Source organism: Chiloscyllium punctatum, chromosome 33 (genome assembly GCF_047496795.1).
Source record: "Chiloscyllium punctatum isolate Juve2018m chromosome 33, sChiPun1.3, whole genome shotgun sequence".
Classification (NCBI taxonomy): Eukaryota; Metazoa; Chordata; class Chondrichthyes; order Orectolobiformes; family Hemiscylliidae; genus Chiloscyllium; species Chiloscyllium punctatum.
Genome location: NC_092771.1, coordinates 3,647,501 through 3,669,231, shown reverse-complemented (window position 1 = coordinate 3,669,231; position 21,731 = coordinate 3,647,501). Strand labels below are relative to the sequence as shown.

Here is a 21,731-nt window from a genome sequence, read left to right as displayed (position 1 = left end):
ACTGCATGTGGGACCAGTAGGGTTAATTCACCATAACCGACTGTATCCCTGGATGCTACAACAGGCATTTCAGCTGCGGCTGCAGCTCGCAGGCATTTAGGCAATCCTGCTGCTACGGGGTCTAGATTAGCTGAAAAATATGCTACTGGCCTCAATCTTCCCCCATGATCCTGCAACAGCACAGATGTTATGCAGCCACGCTTCTCATCTACCATTTGTACAAAAAGCTTGTTTGGATTCGGAATTCCCAGTGTAGGTGTAGTTTGGAGTGCCCTTTTTAATTCAACAAAGGCATTCTCGACTCCTGTTGGTGCTGCTATTAAGCAATCGTCTACATGCTGCAGAAGCGCTGACAGCAGGGTTAAAACAGGAGTTTCCAGACTCCTGCATAGAGCCTCATTATATATGGTGGGGGACTCTCAGTAACCTTGACAAAGTCGCATGAAGGTAAATGATTTCTCTTTGAATGAAAAAGCGAACCAGAATTGACTATCTGGGTGCACCAGTACACTAAAGAAGGTATTTGCTAAATCCACAAAAGAGAACCATTTACTGTCCGGTGAATTTGAGCTAATATCGTAGGGGTTGGGGACATTTGGGACGTGTGGAACAACAGTGTTATTGACTGCCTGCAGGTCTTGAACAAACCTCCATTCTTCCTGTTCACTGGGAATGTTTGCCTTGCTGACTGGAAAAACGAGGGTTCTCACCGGTGAATTATCACAGGGGATCATCACTCCAGCCTTTAGGAAGGATTCAAAGACTGGAGTAATTCCTTCCATGGTCTCGGGATTTAACGGGTATTGTGCTCTGCAAGGACGATACTCAGACTTCGGGGTTATCCTTATGGGTTCACAGCCCTGTATGAGTCCCACATCATATTTACCTTTTGCCCACACCTCAGAGGGACCGTTTTTAATCTTGGTTCCGAGACTTCTACCTTAGGGAAACACCAGGCTACCCTCCTAGGCTTTTCAGGGCTAGCGGGTGTTACCTGAACTGTCCTATCTGCCTGAGTTAGCCAATTTAGTTTCTTCTTATATGTTTGCATATCTGCATTGAACCAGATACCCACATCGTCCCTGAAGACACAATCTTTCGTTCTTTGTGCCTTTAGCACCCATGGTCCCAAATCCTGCCATCCGTCACTGGACGCCTTCACCAGTGAGATGCGAAGAGTGGAGCCTTCCATCTCAAAAAGACAGGGTCTGCTTGCTGTTACAGATACCTTAGATAAGTTCACACTGACTGCACATCTGTGATCATTCTAATAAAATTTGCACAATAACAACTGATCTGGTTTAACCAATCCTTCTCATATGGTTCGTCAAGGCCATCACAGTGTATGCGTGCTGTGCAGTGCAGCATATCTCTGGCAAGGAAATCAGTGTTAACAGGATTAACATGGTTACTTGCTTCCAGGGCGAGTGAACCGCTCACTAAACTTATCACTCTCTGGCTTAATCGCCATCATGGACATACATCAGGGGTCGTGGGTCATATTTTATAACCTGCACTGGTAAATTTTCCCTTTGAATTACCTGCAAGCCCGTCAGAATACTAAGCAAATCCAACCCCAGTCTCACTATGCAATCTCGAGCCATTAAATTTAAGAACAGAATTCCGATAACAAATGAGAATTGAAATGTTTCCCCATTCCTGGTTTCGCATAATGGGGGTGCGGTAAACCTCCCTCATTTCCCGACTCCTGATGCATCCATTGAGTTCAGGAACCTTCCACTTGTCTTTATTGGCGTTGACTCTCTGAAGTGGCTTGATTTAAGGACTGAATATGCTGCCTCTGGATCTACCAAAAAGGTAATTGCTGTACCTTCCACATATAACATAGAGGTAGGCATCGACTTATACGCATCATTGATGTACTGAACATATTGTCCATACATCGCAATCTCAGCGCTCAGTACAGAGCGGACTGCCCATCTCCACCTCAGCCTTCTCCTGTCTATCACCCTGCTGTCCGGCCTGCAGTGCCGATTGAGGCTGTTTGTGTGGTACTGTCTCGCCCAGTGGTCCATTGCTCCGCAAACAAAGCACCCGCCAGATCTACCTCTACCAATGCCTCTTCCGCTCTCTTTTCCTGCAGCATCTCCTTCCACTGGCTGGGCAACCATCTGCATCAGAGTAAGCTGAGCTTTGTGTGCTTGCTGTTCCATATTCAATTTCCGCTTATCCTTGGGCCAGCAATTTTTCAGCATGTATCGCATATTGTTCTATCAAATTCAGCTTTCCCATGTCTCAGGTAATACATGTGTCCTTTACCTTTTTCGCTATTTCGTCCTTCATTCCATTGATGAAGCTGTTCCTCAGGTGTACCTCATACGCCGTGATTTCTGCCGCCGTTATGTTGTCGGGTGGTCTCACTCCACTATGGGTGTTATGGACTTCAGTGACTCTCATCTTGTTGTTTACACATTGCAATTTTGGTCATGTCCATTCGCACAGGGAATGCCTCCCTTCGGGCGGCTGCAACAAAAGCATCAAAGTCTCCGTTCTCGTCCGCTTGGCTGCTCTGGCATGGATGTTTAGGGCTGGCCATTTATACTTGATTTTGGTGACATGGGCACCCAGTTTTCGTCCCAGGAGACGCCTCCTCTCGTGACGTGGGACGGAACTCAGTACAGAACTTTGTCACTTCTTCGGCGAACTTATTACCTCCAACTTTGCGTGGGTCAGGCATTGCCCATAGACACTTTCCAGATCCTTCATGGTCCATGGTCGGTGGACCAACACTGGATGCTCTCTGGACCTGCAACTCCAACCATTGGGGCTTGCAGAACTACCTAGTTAGACGATTGTACGCCAGTATTCTCACTGTCTGACTCATCATCCGTCAGGGGGAGTTCGCAAAAAGGCCCAGGCTGCCTTTCCGTCTTGGAGTGGCCGTCCTTCTTTTGGGCTTCTTGCTTCAGTAGGTTGCGGGTACGAAGTGCTACCAGTGATTCAGCAGACCCTGAGGTGGCGGCTGCTGACTTGGAACCTTCGCCAGGTGGATCTCGTAGTGGGGGTTGTAGGTCTCGGAGGGCAGTCTTCAAGGTCAGGATCTGAAGCAGACTTAAGGCACTGCACAGCTTCATTAGGTTGTTTTCCGCGTGCTTCTGGATGTGCGCTGGTGTTTGCACCTGTATTTGATCTATCTTTTACTTGAGATTTCCCTTCTCTGATATCAGCCTCAGCCTTCCACATGTTATAAGCACTCCAATTCACAGGTTCTGTTTTTCCCTTCCGTTTCTCCTTCTCTCCTCCAACTTTGACCTCAATATTTCCAACTGGCTTTTACTAAAACTTCCTCCCTCTAGAAAACCACATTCCTTGATCTACAATTCTAACTGCTTTACAGACTCTGAGCAGTAATTATTTATTTTGTAAAATATAATGTATTTTTGGTTGGCCATTCCAAGATCTCTGTGAACCCTCTTTTTGTTTGCTCTTAGCGTAACTGGAAAAGTGTTCAGCTCTCTCTCTCTCGCTCGCGGTATTGTTATCTTTTCCCTTTGACTTGCTTTCTTACCTCTGGAGGTCCCCTCTTGCATTGGGCGCGTCCGCCTCAATGCCTTGGTTTCGTAAACCAAGAAACCACGTACCCGATTCGTCTTCGGTGGGTCTAACTCAGCCATTGGTGGCTCCAAGTCTAAAACCACCCTTAAACTCGCTATTTCTTAAGCACTGCAGAGACTGCAATCCTCTCCCTTGAGATTTGTACAAATACTGCGCGAGAGTTTACTGAGCCCTTTTCCTGATTCATTTATTCTTAGAATGAGTGTCTATGTAGGAATACTTAAGCTATGACTCTTACCCCGACCCTATTTGATTCGATCCCCGGTGCTGGGGCGATCCAGATTCCCAGTCTTCTCATGCAAAGGGGCCAATTCAGCGCACAAGATGACCTTCAAGGTGCTGGCGCCTGCCCCTCCTGGGAATCTTCAGAATCCCACCCAGTCGCGGGGTTCCGGGACGAGCCCCCAAGTTTACTGTCATGGAAATTAAATCGACTCGATTCAACTGTTAGCAAGAGCAAAAAAAAAGAACTTTATTCAGATTCTGCAGAACTGACACAATACACTTGGCCAGATGCCTCATGTAAAGGGCTCTTGAGCATAATTCAGATACTCTTCTTGTACCATTTGTATCAAGGGCAAAGACTGGGAAAACCTAAGTTGTTATTTTTTCATCCCCGGTCATGGACATAATTGTTCTTATGCTTTCCTCAGCTTTTGCTGAATTCGACTGTCGCAAGGTCAAGTTGAATGTTTACAAAGTTCAAATAAAGACAAGCTGTCTCCTGGCTGCAGAACTCAGCAGTCAGCACAGCATTAAATTTAGAAAAGCATTCTCTTTCAGATTTCACAGTAAATATTAAATTTGTTAATTTTCCATTACAAAATCTTATTCGGGAGTTTTATCAGACTAGTAGTATAGAAGAGAAGGTACAAGATAGGTTAGAGGAAGGAGTTGTAAATAGTTGTTGGTTAGTCATTCTCTGTTATACTTAAAGTTGTTAATTTTTACTTTAAATAGTTCTTGGCCTCTCGAATTTTCACAGATTATTCTGGATGTAGGTTTGCTCACTGAGCTGGAAGGTTCGTTTTCAGATGTTTTGTCACCATACTTGATAACATCAGTGAGCCTCCGGATGAAGCACTGGTAGTATGCCCCGCTTTTTACTTAAGTGTTTAGGTTTCCTTGAGTTGGTGACATCATTCCCTGTGGTGATGTCATTTCCTGTTCTTTTTCCTAGGGGGTGGTAATTGGGATCCAAGTCAATGTGTTTGTTGATAGAGTTCCATTTGGAATGCCACGCTTCTAGGAATTATCGCGTGTGTCTCTGTTTGATTTGTCCTAGGATGGATGTGTTGTCACAGTCGAACCATCAGACAGACAGTCGCACCAACATTAAGCAGGAAAAAGAAAGGCAACACACGCAATACACAAGAAAGGAAAGCACTAGGAGGACTAAAAAAATCATTGTTTTCCTACCTGCGGACAAAGGACGCTTGACAGCCATTTTAAATCAAAGAGACTACTTTGAGAAAGTGAACACACTGCTTGCAGAAACCAAGACTTACTAACAAGAGGCGATAGACCCGACCCCACAACTAGAGAACCCGAATCACAGCTTTACTCAAAAAAATTTCAGAAATCTGGAAAAGTAAATAAGACTGACTTTCAAAAAATGAACCAGACAGATCCAACACACCACACTTCTACATTTTACCCAAAATTCACAAACCAGGAACCCCCCCCCCTCCCCCTGACTCATAATCTCGCTACCTGGAACACCAATTTACAGATTAGCCAAAGACTAAAATACTTCGTCAAAGACTCACGCCACTCCATCCACTGCACCCAGGAATTCCTGATCACCATCAAAGATAGAAGAGGATGAAATAATAGTCTCCTTTGACATAATAGCCCTGCTCACATCCATCAACATGAACCTGGCCAAGGAAACACTGACTACATTATTAGAAGAACCAAAGACACATACACCAAACAGCACCAACTTCATCAGCAAGAACAAGATCGTCAAGCTAGTGGACCTATGCCTCACCATCCACTTTGCCTTCAACAACTAAACTTGCAGACAAACCAACAGAATGCCCATGGGATCTCCAATATAAGGATTCTTAGCAGATGCAGTAATGCAGAGACTCAAACAAACAGCTCTGCAAACCATCCAACCCAAACTTTGGGTCTGTCATGTGCATCCACCTTTGTCATCACTAAACGAAACAAGTTAAAGGAATCCTTAAAATGCCATTCCTGGATGTCGCAATAGAGCGAACAGCCAATGGGAAACTTCAAACCAGCTTCCACAGGAAAACAACACATTCAGACCAAATACTGAACTCCAGAAGCAATCTTCCCAACATCCATAAACAAAGCTGCATTAGAACATTATTTAAACGAGCCACCGCACATTGCAGCACAGAGGAACTATGAAGAGCAGAGGAAAATCACCTACATAGTGTATTCAAAAAGAACAGGTACTCAATGAACACAGTCCGCCGATTTCTCAACAACAAACCCAAACAAGCAGACAAAACACGTCCAGAAACTCTAGCCACTCTCCCCTACATCAAAGACCTCTCAGAAATGACTGCCAGAGTACTCAGATCTGTAGGCATTATGCTAGCCCACAGACCCACCAACACACTAAAACAGCAGCTAATGAACTTGAAAGACTGTATACAGACAACAAGCAAAACTAATGTCATTTACAAAATACCTTGCAAGAATTGTAACAAACACTACATTTAACAAACAGGCAGAAAACTAGCCACTAGGATACATGAACATCAATTAGCTACAAAAAGACATGACCCACTCTCACTAGTATCCTTACACACAGATGAGGAAGGGCACCACTTCAACTGGGACAACACATCCATCCTAGGACAAGCCAAACAGAGACACACACGAGGATTCCTAGAAGCGTGACATTCCAACTGGAACTCTATCAACAAACACATTGACTTGGATCCTATTTGCCAACCCCTGAGAAAAAGAACAGGAAATGACATCACCACAGGAAATAACATTGCTACAGGAAATTATGTCAATAACCCAAGGAAATCTAAACACAAAAATAAAAAGCAGGCCATACCACCAGTGCTTCATCCAGAGGCCCACTGATGATGTTACCTTGTCTGGTGATGAAACGTCTGAAAACAAACCTTCCTGCTCAGTGAGCATATCTATATCCAGAACCTTAACCTGAGCTACAAATCTTCTCAAAACTCACTTTCACAGATTACTGTCTGGGATAAATCTTTCCTGTGTTGCTTGTTTAAATAAGCAGGACAGTTTATCCCATGTCATAACTGTTTGGGGGCTCGTCAGGGACTTGAACTGGTTTAGACAGAATTGAATAGTTTTGGGGTATGGACGTTCCCAGCAGTTTTAAACACTTGCAGGTTAGTGTCCTAGATCTTTAAATAAAATGTAGAACATAGAACAACACAGCACAGAACAGGCCCTTCGGCCCTCGATGTTGCGCGGACCTGTGAACTCTTCTCAGCTCATCCCCCACACTATCCCAAAATCATCCATGTGCTTATCAAAGGGTTGTTTAAATCTCCCTAATGTGGCTGAGTTGACTACATTAGAGGTAGGGCATTCCATGCCATTACCACTCTCTGTGTAAAGAACCTGCCTCTGACATCTGTCTTAAATCTAACACCCCTCAATTTGTAGTTATGCCCCCTCATACAAGTTGATGTCATCATTCTAGGAAAAAGACTTTCATTGTCTACCCTATCTAATCCTCTGGTCATCTTATAGAGTCATAGAGATGTACAGCATGGAAACAGACACTTCGGTCCAACCCGTCCTTGTCGACCAGATATCCCAACCCAATCTAGTCCCATCTGCCAGCACCCGGCCCATATCCTTCCAAACCCTTCCTATTCATATACTCATCCAAATGCCTCTTAAATGTTGCAATTGTACCAGCCTTCACCACATCCTCTGGCAGCTCATTCCATACACGTACCACCCTCTGCGTGAAAAAGTTGCCCCTTAGGTCTCTTTTATATCTTTCCCCTCTCACCCTAAACCTTTGCCCTCTAGTTCTGGACTCCCTGACCCCAGGGAAAATACTTTGTCTATTTATCCTATCCATGCCTCTCATAATTTTGTAAACCTCTATAAGGTCATCCCTCAGCCTCCGATGCTCCAGGGAAAACAGCCCCAACCTGTTCAGCCTCTCCCTGTAGCTCAGATCCTCCAACCCTGGCAACATCCTTGTAAATCTTTTCTGAACCCTTTCAAGTTTCACAACATCTTTCCAATAGGGAGGAGACCAGAATTGCATGCAATATTCCAATAGTGGCCTAAACAATGTCCTGTACAGCCTCAACATGACCTCCCAACTCCTGTACTCAATACTCTGACCAATAAAGGAAAGCATACCAAACGCCTTCTTCACTATCCTATCTACCTGCGACTCCACTTTCAAGGAGCTATGAACCTGCACTCCAAGGTCTCTTTGTTCAGCAACACTCCCTAGGACCTTACCATTAAGTGTATAAGTCATGTCCAGGTTTGCTTTCCCAAAATGCAGCGCCTTGCATTTATGTGAATTAAACTCCATCTGCCACTTCTCAGCCCATTGGCCCATCTGGTCCAGATCCTGTTGTAATCTGGAGTAACCCTCTTCGCTGTCCACTACACCTCCAATTTTGGTGTCATCTGCAAACTTACTAACTGTACCTCTTATGCTCGCATCCAAATCATTTATGTAAATGACAAAAATTGGAGGGCCCAGCACCGATCCTTGTGGCACTCCACTGGTCACAGGCCTCCAGTCTGAAAAACAATCCTCCGCTACCACCACTCGCTATCTTCTACCTTTGAGCCAGTTCTGTATCCAAATGGCTAGTTCTCCCTGTATTCCATGAAATCTAACCTTGCTAATCGGTCTCCCTTGGGGAACCTTGTCGAATGCCTTACTGAAGTCCATATAGATCACATCTACTGCTCTGCCCTCATCAATCTTCTTTGTTACTTCTTCAAAAAACTCAATCAAGTTTGTGAGACATGATTTCCCACGCGCAAAGCCATGTTGACTATCCCGAATCAGTCCTTGCCTTTCCAAATACATGGAGAAAGTGAGGACTGCAGATGCTGGAGATCAGAGCTGAAAATGTGTTGCTGGAAAAGCTCAGCAGGTCAGGCAGCATCCAAGGAGCAGGAGAATCGATGTTTCGGGCATGAGCCTTTCTTCAGGATCTGAAGAAGTTTCCAAATACATGTACATCCTGTCCCTCAGGATTCCCTCCAACAACTTGCCCACCACCGAGGTCAGGTTCACCTGTCTATAGTTCCCTGGCTTGTCTTTACTGCCCTTCTTAAACAGTGGCACCACGTTAGCCAACCTCCAGTCTTCTGGCACCTCACCTGTGACTATCTATGATACAAATATCTCAGCAAGAGGCCCAGCAATCACTTCTCTAGCTTCCCACAGAGTTCTAGGGTACACCTGATCAGGTCCTGGGGATTTATCCACCTTTAATCGTTTCAAGACATCCAGCACTTCCTCCTCTGTAACATTTTGCAAGATGTCAGCATCTATTTCCCTACAGTCTATATCTTCCATATCCTTTTCCACAGTAAATACTGATGCAAAATATTCATTTAGTATCTCCCCCGTTTTCTGTGGCTCCATACAAAGGCTTCCTTGCTGAACTTTGAGGGGCCCTATTCTCTCCCTAATTATCTTGTATGTCTCTATCAAATCCCCTCTTAGCCTTCTTCTTTCCAATGAGAACAGACCCAAGTCTCTCAGCCTTCCCTCATAAGGCCTTCCCTCCAGACCAGGCAACATCCTGGTAAATCTTCTCTGCACCTTTTCCAGTGCTTCCACATGCTTCTCGATTTATGGGGAGCAGAAGTGTACACAATATTCCAAGTGCATTTTGTATAGTTGCAGCATGATATTGCGGCTCTGGAACTCAATCCCTCTACGAATGAAACCTAACGCATTATATGCCTTCTTAATAGCACTCTCCATCTAGGTGGCAACCTTTAGGGATCTATGTACATGGACTCCAAGATTCCTCTGTATATCCACACTACCAAGAATCTTTCCACTAATCCAGTACTCTGCCTTCCTGTTATTCTTCACAAAGTGCATTCCCTCACATTTAGCTACATTGAACTCCATTTGCCACCTTTTAGCCCAATTCTGCAGTTTATCCAAGTCCTCCTGCAACCTGTAACATTGTTCCACACTGTCCACCACTCCATCGACTTTAGTGTCGTCTGCAAATTTACTAATCCATCCACCCATGCCTGCATCTAAGTTATTTATAAAAATGACAAACAGCAGTGGTCCCAAAACAGATCCTTGTGGCATACTAGTAGTAACCGGACTCCAGGCTGATTATTTTCCATCAACCACCACTCGCTGCCTTCTTTCAGAAAGCCAGTTTCTAATCCAAACTGCTAAATCACCCTCAATTCCATTCCTCTGCATTTTCTCCGACAGCCTACTATGTGGAACCTTATCAAAGGCTTTACTGAAGTCCATGTATACCACGTTAACTTCCCTATCCTCATCTACATGCTTGGTCATCTTCTCAAAAACTCAGTGTGGTTTGTGAGACACGACCTGCCCTTGATGAAACCATGTTGACTATCTGAAATCAAATTGTTGCTTGCTAGATGATTATAAATCTTATCTCTCATAATCCTTTCCAAAACCTTTCCTACAACAGAAGTAAGGCTCACTGGTCTATAATAACCTGGGTCATCGCTACTGCTCTTTTTGAACAAGGGCACAACATTTGCAATCCTCAGGAACTAAACCTGTATATAATGACGACTCCTATATCAAAGCCAAAGGCTCTGCTATCTCCTCCCTAGCTTCCCAGAGAATCCTCGGATAAATCCCATCCGGCACAGGGGTCTTGTCTACTTTCACTCCTTCTAGAATTGATACACCTGTTCGTAGGTGAGACAATTTGTTTAATTTCGGTGCCTTGTGGTTGATGAAATTAAAAGTCATCCCTCTCACTTTTAAAGTTGCTAAAGAGATTCTGGAATTTGAAGATGATTCTCAAATTTGCCAAGAACTTTAGAAGGAAAGAAAAATGCCATACTTTTAGAATTAGCAAATAAATCAGATTTGGGTTTAATGAAGTACAAAAGTAAAGCTGAAATTGTCAGGGAATTATTGAAACACTTAGATGTATCAATGAAACTGACAAGTGCAGTAGAGTTAGAAAAACTTACATGACAATAGAGTTAGAAGATAAAGGGAGAGAGAGGAAAATGAGAGAGAGAGAAGGTTCTTGGCTGAGCAGAGAGAGAAAGAGAGAGAAAAAAGAAAGAGAAGGTTCTTATTTGAGCAAAAAGAGAGAGAATTTTAACCTGAGGAATTGTGACTCAGTCAGCTAAATCATGTTAAGATTAAAAGAGAAGGTAATGATATATATATAAAAATGTCAAAACTCTGCCACATTTTGATGAGAAAGATGTTGATGCCTTCTTTATTTCATTTGAAAAATTGGCGAGGCAAATGGAGTGGTCTGAAGATTTATGGGTAACGCTAGTTCAGACTAAACTGGCAGGCAGAGCTAGTGAGGTATTTGCTGCAGTGTTAGATGAGGTATCGAGATTATGAGGAGTTTAAACAGGCTATTTTAAGTTCTTATGAACTGGTACCAGAAGCATATAGATAGCGGTTCAGAAATACAAAGAAGGAACCAGGTCAGACTTATGTTGAGTTTGAAAGAATTAAACATAGTCATTTTGAGAGATGGATGTGTGCTTTAAAAATAGATAGGACCTTTGAGGCTCAAGGAGAGAATATTCTGCTGGAGGAGTTTAAAAACTCACTTCCAGAGATGATAAGAATTCACTTGGACGAACAGAAAGTTCAGGAAGTGAGAAGCTGTGGGGTGACCTTATAGAGGTTTATAAAATCATGAAGGGCATGCATAGGGTAGATAAATAATGTCTTTTCCCTGTGGGGGTGTCCAGAGCTAGATGGCATAGATTTAGGGTGAGAGGAGAAAGAAATAAAAGAGACCTAAGGGGCAACTTTTTCACACAAAGGGTGGTGTGTGTGTGGAATGGGCTGCCAGAGGAAGTGGTGGAGGCTGGTACAATTACAACATTTAAAAGGCACCTGAATAGGTATATGAATAGGAAGGGTTTGGAGGGATATGGGCCATGTGCTGGCAGGTGGGACTAGATTGGGTTGGGATATCTGTTCGGCATGGACAAATCAGACCGAAGGGTCTGTTTCCGTGCTGTACATCTCTATGACTGTATGACTCTATGAGTACATGTTGGTGCAAAAGATAAGCTTCCAGTCAGAATTTTGTCCTGTGAGGGTTAGAAGTTGTGAGAAGGGGAGATCCTACACTACGAAACCAAGAGTAGCGAGCACTGGTAAGAATTTACCACTGGGTTAAAGAAGCCCAAGAGGGTCGACAGGAGCTGAAAGGCCTCAGGTGTTTTCACTGCCAGAAGGTGGGAAATGTAAAGTCACAATGCTGGTCATTAAAGAAAAGCATTATGGAAAAAGATGTGGTAAAAGAGCTAAGCCAGTGGCATTAGTGAAGGTAGTAAAGGAGACCCCAAGAAGAGCCGAGGAGCTGCAGGAGAGTGCACAGCCGAGGCAGGTGTTGCGTATGGAGTTAGCACCTGATCTCTACAAAGAATTTGCCTCTGAGGGTAAAGTTTACTCAGAAAGACAGGGGAGAAGGGCAAGAAGTTATAATTTTGAGAGAAACAGGATCTAACCAGTCGCTGATAGTAAGAGATGAGCGAATATGCACTCTTGCTTATCTATTACCCAAGAATGTGGTAGACTAAGCTAAAATTGGGCCCTTGAAGACAGAAACGGGTGAATATATTACGGGGAACAAAGAAATAGCAGAAGAGTTGAATTGGTACTTCAGATCTGAGTACTGGGGAAGACACAAGCAATCTCCCAGAGGTAATAGTGGCTGAAGGACCTGAACTGAAGGGAATTTATATTTGCCAGGAAATGCTGTTGGAGAGACTGTTAGGTCTGAAGGCTGATAAGTCTCCAGGACCTGATGGCCTATATCCCAGGGTACTGAAGGAGGTGGCTCTAGAAATCGTGGATGCATTGGTGATCATTTTCCAATGATCTATAGATTCAGGATCAGTTCCTGCGGATTGGAGGGTGGCTAATGTTGTCCCACTTTTTAAGAAAGGAGGGAGAGAGAAAGCAGGGAATTATAGACCAGTTAGTCTGACCTCAGTGGTGGGAAAGATGCTAGAGTCAATTATAAAGGATGAAATTACAACATATCTGGAAAGCAGTAACAGGATAGGTCAGAGTCAGCATGGACTTATGAAGGGGAAATCATGCTTGACTAATCTTCTGGAATTTTTTTGAGGATGTAACTGAAGATGGATGAGGGAGATCCAGTGGATGTAGTGTACCTGGACTTTCAGAAAGCCTTTAATAAAGTCCCACATAGGAGGTTAGTGAGCAAAATTAGGGCGCATGGTATTGGGGGCAAAACACTGACATGGATTGAAAATTGGTTGGCTGATAGGAAACAAAGAGTAGTGATAAACAGCTCCCTTTCGGAATGGCAGGCTGTGACCCGTGGGGTACCACAGGGATCAGTGCTGGGACCGCAGCATTTTACAATATACATTAATGATATAGATGATGGTATTAAAAATAATATTAGCAAATTTGCTGATGATACAAAGCTGGGTGGCAGGGTGAAATGTGAGGAGGATGTTAGGAGATTACAGGGTGACCTGGACAGGTTAGGTGAGTGGACAGGTGCATGGCAGATGCAGTTTAATGTGGATAATGTGTGATTGTCCACTTTGGTGGCAAGAACAGGAAGGCAGATCACTATCTAAATGGATATACTGGATTAGTGGTGCTGGAAGAGCACAGCAGTTCAGGCAGCATCCAACGAGCAGTGAAATCGACGTTTTGGGCAAAAGCCCTTCATCAGGAATAAAGGCAGTGAGCCTGAAGTGTGGAGAGATAAGCTAGAGGAGGGTGGGGGTGGGGAGAGAGTAGCATAGAGTACAATGGGTGAGTGGGGGAGGAGATGAAGGTGATAGGTCAAGGAGGAGAGGGTGGAGTGGATAGGTGGAAAAGGAGATAGGCAGGTCGGACAAGTCCGGACAAGTCAAGGAGACAGTTACTGAGCTGGAAGTTTGAAACTAGGATGAGGTGGGGGAAGGGGAAATGAGGAAGCTGTTGAAGTCCACATTGATACCCTGGGGTTGAAGTGTTCCGAGGCGGAAGATGAGGCGTTCTTCCTCCAGGCGTCTGGTGGTGAGGGAGCGGCGGTGGAGGAGGCCCAGGACCTGCATGTCCTCGGCAGAGTGGGAGGGGGAGTTGAAATGTTGGGCCATAGGCAGTGGGGTTGATTGGTGCGGGTGTCCCGGAGATGTTCCCTAAAGCGCTCTGCTAGGAGGCGCCCAGTCTCCCCAATGTAGAGGAGACCACACCGGGAGCAACGGATACAATAAATGATATTAGTGGATGTGCAGGTAAAACGTTGATGGATGTGGAAGGCTCCTTTAGGGCCTTGGATAGAGGTGAGGGAGGACGTGTGGGCACAGGTTTTACAGTTCCTGCGGTGGCAGGGGAAAGTGCCAGAATGGGAGGGTGGGTCGTAGGGGGGTGTGGACCTGACCAGGTAGTCGCGGAGGGAGCGGTCTTTGCGGAAGCCGGAAAGGGGTGGGGAGGGAAATATATCCCTGGTGGTGGGGTCTGGGCAGTACAACGAGATCTAGGTATTCTTGTACACCAGTCAATGAAAGCAAGCATGCAGGTACAGCAGGCAGTGAAGAAAGCTAATAGCATGCTGGTCTTCGTAACAAGAGGAATTGAGTATAGAAGCAAAGAGGTTCTTCTGCAGCTGTACAGGACCCTGATGAGACCGCACCTGGAATATTGTGTGCAGTTTTGGTCTCCAAATTTGAGGAAAGATATTCTGGCTATTGAGGGAGTGCAGCGTAGGTTCACGAGGTCAATTCCTGAAATGGCGGGACTATCTTATGTTGAAAGATTGGAGTGACTGGGCTTGTATACCCTTGAGTTTAGAATGCTGAGAGGCGATCTGATTGAGACTTATAAGATTATTAAAGGATTGGACACTCTGGAGGCAGGAAGCATGTTTCCGCTGATGAGTGAGTCCCGAGCCAGAGGACACAGTTTAAAAATAAGAAGTAGGCCATTTAGAACAGAGTTGAGGAGAAACTACTTCACCCAGAGAGTGGTGGGTGTGTGGAATGCTCTGCCCCAGAAGGCTGTGGAGGCCCAGTCTCTGGATCCTTTCAAGAAAGAGTTGAATAGAGCTCTTAAGGATAATGGCATCAAGGGTTATGGGGATAAGGCAGGAACAGGATACTGATTGAGGATGATTAGCCATGATCATAATGAATGGTGGTGCTGGCTTGAAGGGCAGAATGGCCTACTCCTGCACCTATTGTCTATTGTCTATTGTGGTAATTTGTGGGATAGATGGACAGAAATTTAGCATTCCTCTATGTCAGATCATGTTGGAGTGCCAGCTCAAGTCTGGAGAAGTTACTGTGGGAGTGATTGACAGAATGTCAGTTCCAGGTGCTCAGTTTGTGCCTGGGAATGATTTCGTAGGATCCAAGGTGGGAGTGACATCCCTTGTTGTGGAGAAGCCCAAGGAAGACCAAGAAACTGAGGAGTTAAAACAGAAATATCCTGGTATTTTCCCAGACTGTGTGGTAACTAGATCCCAATATCATAACCAGATCCCCCAGCACAAAGTGAAAAGTAAAGAGAAAGATGAAGGAGTTGAGGTTCAGTTAGTGGATACACTGAGTGCATGAAAAACCTCAATAGGCAGAGGGTCAGCCAGAAGTGTTTAGGCCTGAAAGGCTAAGGGACTTGCAACAGCACGACAAGACAATGAAAGATATATATGTCGATGCAGACTCTGAAAAGGAGGAGAGAGTATGCCTGGAGGGTTATTATCTGAACAACAGAATCGTAAGACAGAAATGGAGACCATGGCAAGTTAGTGCAGAGGAGCAATGGGCCGAAGTGCACCAGATTGTGTTGCCAGTAGCAAACAGACAGGAGGTGTTATGGGTAGAGCATGAACGAACCTGTAGGAGTTCACCTTGGGGTACGAAAGATTCAGGCTAAGGTACAAAACATTTTTATTGGCCTGGAATGCACAAAGATGTGGTTAACTTCTAATGTACGTATCATACATGCCAAGTGGTAGGTATGCCACAGGCAGTAATAAAACCAGCACCTTTGTTACTAATTTCCACTTTGAAGAACCTTTCACGTGGGTTATAATTGATTGTGTAGGTCCCCTCCTGAGAACTAAAGGTGGGAACCAGTACTTGTTAACCATATTGGATGTGCCTACCAGATTTCCAGAGTCAATTCCATTACGGAGTATCAAGGCAAATAAAGTGGTAGAGGAGTAAGTAGCTTTCTTCACACTGTACGGGCTACCCAGAGAGATTCAGCCGGAGCAAGGGTCAAATTTTACTGCTAGACTGTTTAAGGAGGTTATGGATAGCTTAGGTATACAGCACTTTAAATCCAGTGCATATCATCCTGAATCCCAGGGAGCTTTAGAAAGGTGGCACCAGACCTTGAAAACCATGTTGAGAGAATACTGTCAGGATTACCCGAATGATTGGGATAAAGGTATCCCATTTGTGTTGTTTGCCATTAGAAATGCCCAAGTAAATCTACTCAGTTCACTCCCTTTGAGTTAATATTCTGTCATGAAGTGAGAGGCCCTTTGAAATTAATGAAGGAAAAATTGACAGGATCAAATTTGGAGATCGCACACTTGGATTATATATTGGAGGTGAGGGAGAGATTAAATAGAGTAGGTGAGTTAGCTAAACAGCAGTTAAAGAGGGCACAGTGTAGAATGAAGGAGATGGCAGATAAAAGCTACGAGACTCAGGCGTTTTCCTGAGGGGATTACATGTTGGTACTGTTACCAGTGATAGGAAATCCCTTCAAAGTCAGGTTTCGTGGCCCCTATCAAATTGAGAAAAAGTTGAGTCAGGTGAGCTATTTAGTAAAGATGCCAGATTTAAAAAAAGGTATTGAGTATGTCATGTGAACATGTTGAAACTGTATTATACTAATGAGAAAACTGGAGCAATAGGTGTTAGTTACTGCCCCGCAGAGTGAGGAATCAAATTCAGATGTGAATTATGATGTACCTGAAAATAGATTAAAAATGAAGAAATCCTTGAGGAGTGGGATAGGTTAGCAAGCTATCTGTCTCAGGAGAACAGAAAACAATTGAAAGATGTGTTACTGCATTATAAGGATATATATAAGAATCAGATGGGGAGGACTAATGCTATTGTACTTGAAGTAGACATAGGGAATACTGCTTTGATAAAACAACACCCCTATTGGCTTAATCCTTTCAAAGCCAGACAGGTCATGCCCATCGAGGTGGAGAGCATGCCTGACAAGGGCATCATCGAAACAAGCCAGCGTGAGTGGAGTTCTCCAATCGTCTTGGTTTCCCAACCAGACGGGACTCAACGATTCTGCGTGGATTATCAAAAGGTCAATGCCGTTACAAATTCATACTCATATCCAATTCCTAGATTGGAGGACTGTTTCGAGAGAGTAGGACAAGACAGTTACATCACCAAGTTGGTCTTGATACGTGGTTACTAGCAGGTACCTTTATCACATACTGCATTTGTAGCCCCAAGTGGGCTGTATCAGTTTAAAGTGATGCCCTTTGGAATGAAGAATGCACCTGCCACATTCCAAAGACTCATGAACAGAGTTGTGGCTGGCTTAACAAACTGCAGTCTATTTGGACTGGAAAGATCACATGGTACAGTTGGCAGAGCTCTTTGAACATCTATCAGAAGCAAAACTGGTGATAAACTTAAACAAAACTGAACTCGTGAAAGCAGAGGTGACGTTCTTGAGACCTAACATTGGTCATGGAAGGTGGACCCCACGGAAAGCAAAGACGAAGGCCATCGAGGAATTTCCACGATCAACTTCAAAGAAAATGGTACTTCGATTCTTCGAACTCAGCGGATTCTATCTGAAGTTTGTTCCAAATTTTAGCAGTGTAGTGGCACCATTAACCGATTTGCTGAAGAAGAACACAAAGTTTGGGTGGACAGAACAATGCCAGGAGGCATTCGATCATTTAAAATCAATATTAGCCACCAAACAAGTTTTAACTACACCAAACCTTTCAAAACCTTTTAAAGTTGCCATCGATGCTAGTGACGTAGGAATTGGACCTGTACTCCTACAGGAAGATGAAGATGGGATTGAACTGCCAGTTGGTTACTTTTCGAAGAAGATGAACATCCACCAGAGGAAATACTCCACAATCGAAAAGGAACTATTGAGTTTGGTACTGGTTTTAGATTAATTACTTACAGTGTGGAAACAGGCCCTTTGGCCCAACAAGTATGAGGTGAGGGATGCCATGGACGTCCCTGCTGATTACGCTTGCAGGAAGTGCACCCATCTCCAGCTCCTCCAAGACCGTGTTAGGGAACTGGAGCTGGAGTTGGATGAACTTCGGATCATTCGGGAGGCAGAGGGGGTCATAGATCGGAGCTATAGGGAAGTAGTAACTCCAAAGATGGCAGATAGATGGGTGACAGTGAGGGGGACTGGGAGGAAGCAGCCAGTGCAGGGACCCCCTGTGGTCGTTCCCCTCAAGAACAAGTATACCGTTTTGGATACTTGTGGGGGGGGACGACTTACCAGGGGTAAGTAACGGGGCTCAGGCCTCTGGCACGGAGCCTGTCCCCGCTACTCAGAAGGGAAGGGTGGAGAAGAGCAGAGCAATAATAATTGGGGACTCGATAGTTCGGGGCACAGATAGGCGGTTTTGTGGGAACGAGAGAGACTCACGTTTGGTATGTTGCCTCGCAGGTGCAAGGGTACGTGATGTCTCTGATCGTGTTTTCCAGGTCCTTAAGGGGGAGGGGGAGCAGCCTGAAGTCGTGGTCCATATTGGCACCAATGACATAGGTAGGAGGAGTGCTGAGGATGTTAGACAGGCTTTTAGGGAGCTAGGTTGGAAGCTCAGAGTTAGAACGAACAGAGTTGTTGTCTCTGGTTTGTTACCCGTGCCACGTGATAGAGAGTCGAGGAATGGGGAGAGAGAACAGTTAAATGCGTGGCTACAGGGATGGTGCAGGAGGGAGGGATTTCGGTACTTGGATAACTGGGGTTCTTTCTGGGGAAGGTGGGACCTCTATAAACAGGATGGTCTGCACCTGAACCTGAGGGGCACCAGTATCCTTGGGGGGAGGTTTGCTAGTGCTCTTGGGGGGGGGTTTAAACTAACTCTGCAGGGGCATGGGAACCCAGACTGTAGCTTTAGGGTGCAGGACCTGGAGTGTAGGGAGGTTAGGAATATGGCATCAATCTTAAAGGAGGGTGCCTGTAAACAGAAGAGTGGCTTGAAGTGTGTATACTTTAATGCCAGAAGTATACGAAATAAGGTAGGTGAACTCGCAGCGTGGGTTGGTACCTGGGACTTCGATGTTGTGGCTATTACGGAGACGTGGCTAGATCAGGGACAGGATTGGTTGTTGCAGGTTCCAGGGTTTAAATGTTTTAGTAGGGTCAGAGGTGGGGGTAAAAGAGGGGGGGGTGTGGCTTTGCTTGTCAAAGATAGTATTACAGCGGTGGAAAGGAAGATGGACGAAGATTTGCCATCTGAGGTAGTTTGGGTTGAGGTTAGGAATAGGAGAGGTGAGGTCACCCTGTTAGGAGTCTTTTACAGGCCTCCTAATAGTCCTAGAATCGTTGAAGAAAGGATTGCGAAGATGATTCAGGAGAAGAGTGACAGTAATAGGGTGATTGTTATGGGAGACTTTAACTTTCCTGATATTGATTGGGAAAGCTATAGCTCAAGTTCGTTAGATGGGTCAGTGTTTGTGCAATGTGTTCAGGAGAGCTTCCTGACACAATATGTAGATAAGCCAACAAGAGGTGAGGCCATACTGGATTTGTTCTGGGTAACGAACCAGGCCAGGTATTAGAACTAGAGGTAGGTGAGCACTTTGGGGACAGTGACCACAATTCGGTGATTTTTACTCTAGTGATGGAGAGGGATAAGTGTGTACTACAGGGCAAGAGTTATAGCTGGGGGCAGGGAAATTATGATGCGTTGAGGCATGACTTAGGATGTGTGGATTGGAAAAGTAGATTCCAAGGCAAGAGCGTAATTGATATGTGGAACTTGTTCAAGGAGCAACTATTGAGTGTCCTTGATAAGTACGTACCTATCAGGCAGGGAGGAAAGGGTCGTGTGAGGGAGCCGTGGTTTAATAAGGAGTTGGAATCCCTTGTTAAATGGAAGAGGGCGACCTTTGTAAAGATGAGGCGTGAAGGTTCAATAGGGGCGATTGAGAGTTATAAGGTAGCCCGGAAGGACCTGAAGAGAGAGCTAAGAGCAGTAAGGATGGGACATGAAAGGTCCTTAGTTGGTAGGATTAGGGAAAACCCTAAGGCTTTCTATAGGTATGTTAGGAATAAAAGAATGACTAGGGTAGGAATAGGTCCAATCAAGGATAGTAATGGGAAGTTGCGTGTGGAGGCTGAAGAGATTGGGGAGGCACTGAATGAATACTTTTCGTCAGTATTCACTCAGGAACAGGACATTGTTGTCGATATGAATACTGAGGCACGAATAAGTAGAATGGATGGCTTTGAGATATGTAGAGAAGAGGTGTTGGAAATTCTGGCAAGGGTGAAAATAGATAAGTCCCCTGGGCCTGATGGCATTTATCCTAGGATTCTCCGGGAAGCAAGGGAGGAGATTGCAGAGCCATTGGCCTTGATTTTTGTGTCCTCTTTGTCTACAGGAGTAGTGCCAGAGGACTGGAGGCTAGCAAACGTGGTTCCCTTGTTCAAGAAGGGGAGTAGGGATAATCCTAGTAACTATAGGCCAGTGAGTCTCACTTCTGTTGTGGGCAAAGTCTTAGAGAGAATTGTAAGGGATAGGATTTATGCACATCTGGATAAGAATGATGTGATCAAGGATAGTCAGCATGGTTTTGTGAAGGGCAGGTCATGCCTCACAAACCTTATTGAGTTCTTTGAGAAGGTGACTAAGGAGGTAGATGAGGGGAAAGCGGTAGATGTGGTATATATGGATTTTAGTAAGGCGTTTGATAAGGTCCCCCATGGTAGGCTACTGCAGAAAATACAGAGATATGGCATTGAGGGTGAGTTGGAGGTTTGGATTAGGAATTGGCTGGCTGGAAGAAGACAGAGGGTAGTAGTTGATGGCAAAGGTTCATCTTGGAGTGCCGTCACTAGCGGTGTTCCGCAAGGATCTGTTTTGGGACCATTGCTGTTTGTCATCTTTATAAATGACCTGGAGGAAGGGTTAGAAGGTTGGGTGAGCAAGTTTGCGGATGATACGAAAGTCGGAGGAGTTGTAGACAGTGAGGAAGGATATGGCAGGTTACAGCGGGATATAGAGAAGCTGCAGAGCTGGGCAGAAAGGTGGCAAATAGAGTTCAATGTAGCTAAGTGTGAGGTGATTCACTTTGGTAAGAGTAATAAAAAGATGGATTACTGGGCTAATGGTAGACTACTTGGTAGTGTGGAAGAGCAGAGGGATCTTGGTGTCCATGTACATAGATCTCTGAAAGTTGCCACCCAGGTAAATAGTGCAGTGAAGAAGGCATATGGCGTACTGGCTTTTATTGGTAGAGGAATTGAGTTCCGGAGTCCTGAGGTCATGCTGCAGTTGTATAAGACTCTGGTGCGGCCGCATCTGGAATATTGTGTGCAGTTTTGGTCGCCATACTATAGGAAGGATGTGGAGGCACTGGAACGGGTGCAGAGGAAGTTTACCAGGATGTTGCCTGGTATGGTAGGAAGATCCTATGAGGAAAGGCTGAGGCACTTGGGGCTGTTCTCATTGGAGAAAAGAAGGTTTAGGGGTGACTTGATAGAGGTGTACAAGATGATTAGGGGGTTAGATAGGGTTGACAGTGAGAACCTTTTTCCACGTATGGAGTCAGCTATTACAAGGGGGCATAGCTTTAAATTAAGGGGGGTAGATATAGGACTGATGTTAGGGGTAGGTTCTTCACTCAGCGAGTCGTAAGTTCATGGAATGCCCTGCCAGTAGCAGTTGTGGACTCTCCCTCTTTATGGGTATTTAAGCAGGCATTGGATAGGTATATGGAGGATAGTGGGTTAGTGTAGGTTA

General features: G+C 44.9%; 1 protein-coding gene across 4 annotated transcripts in view; it reads left to right on the top strand.

Annotated features, from left to right (window-relative positions):
• The window catches only part of LOC140458343 (leucine-rich repeat-containing protein 49), a 275,785-nt gene that overhangs the window by 40,336 nt on the left and 213,718 nt on the right, over positions 1-21,731 (top strand). Inside the window, exon 2 of one of the 4 annotated variants that reach the window (XM_072552726.1) lies at positions 4,862-6,935. The exons of 2 other annotated variants lie outside the window; for them this stretch is intronic. In XM_072552726.1, the coding sequence (XP_072408827.1) occupies positions 6,903-6,935 (33 nt within the window). In that variant the 5' untranslated portion in view covers positions 4,862-6,902. Of the gene's footprint in view, positions 1-635; positions 801-4,861; positions 6,936-21,731 lie in introns of all 4 variants that reach the window. One more of the 4 variants, XM_072552728.1, reaches the window with a different exon arrangement.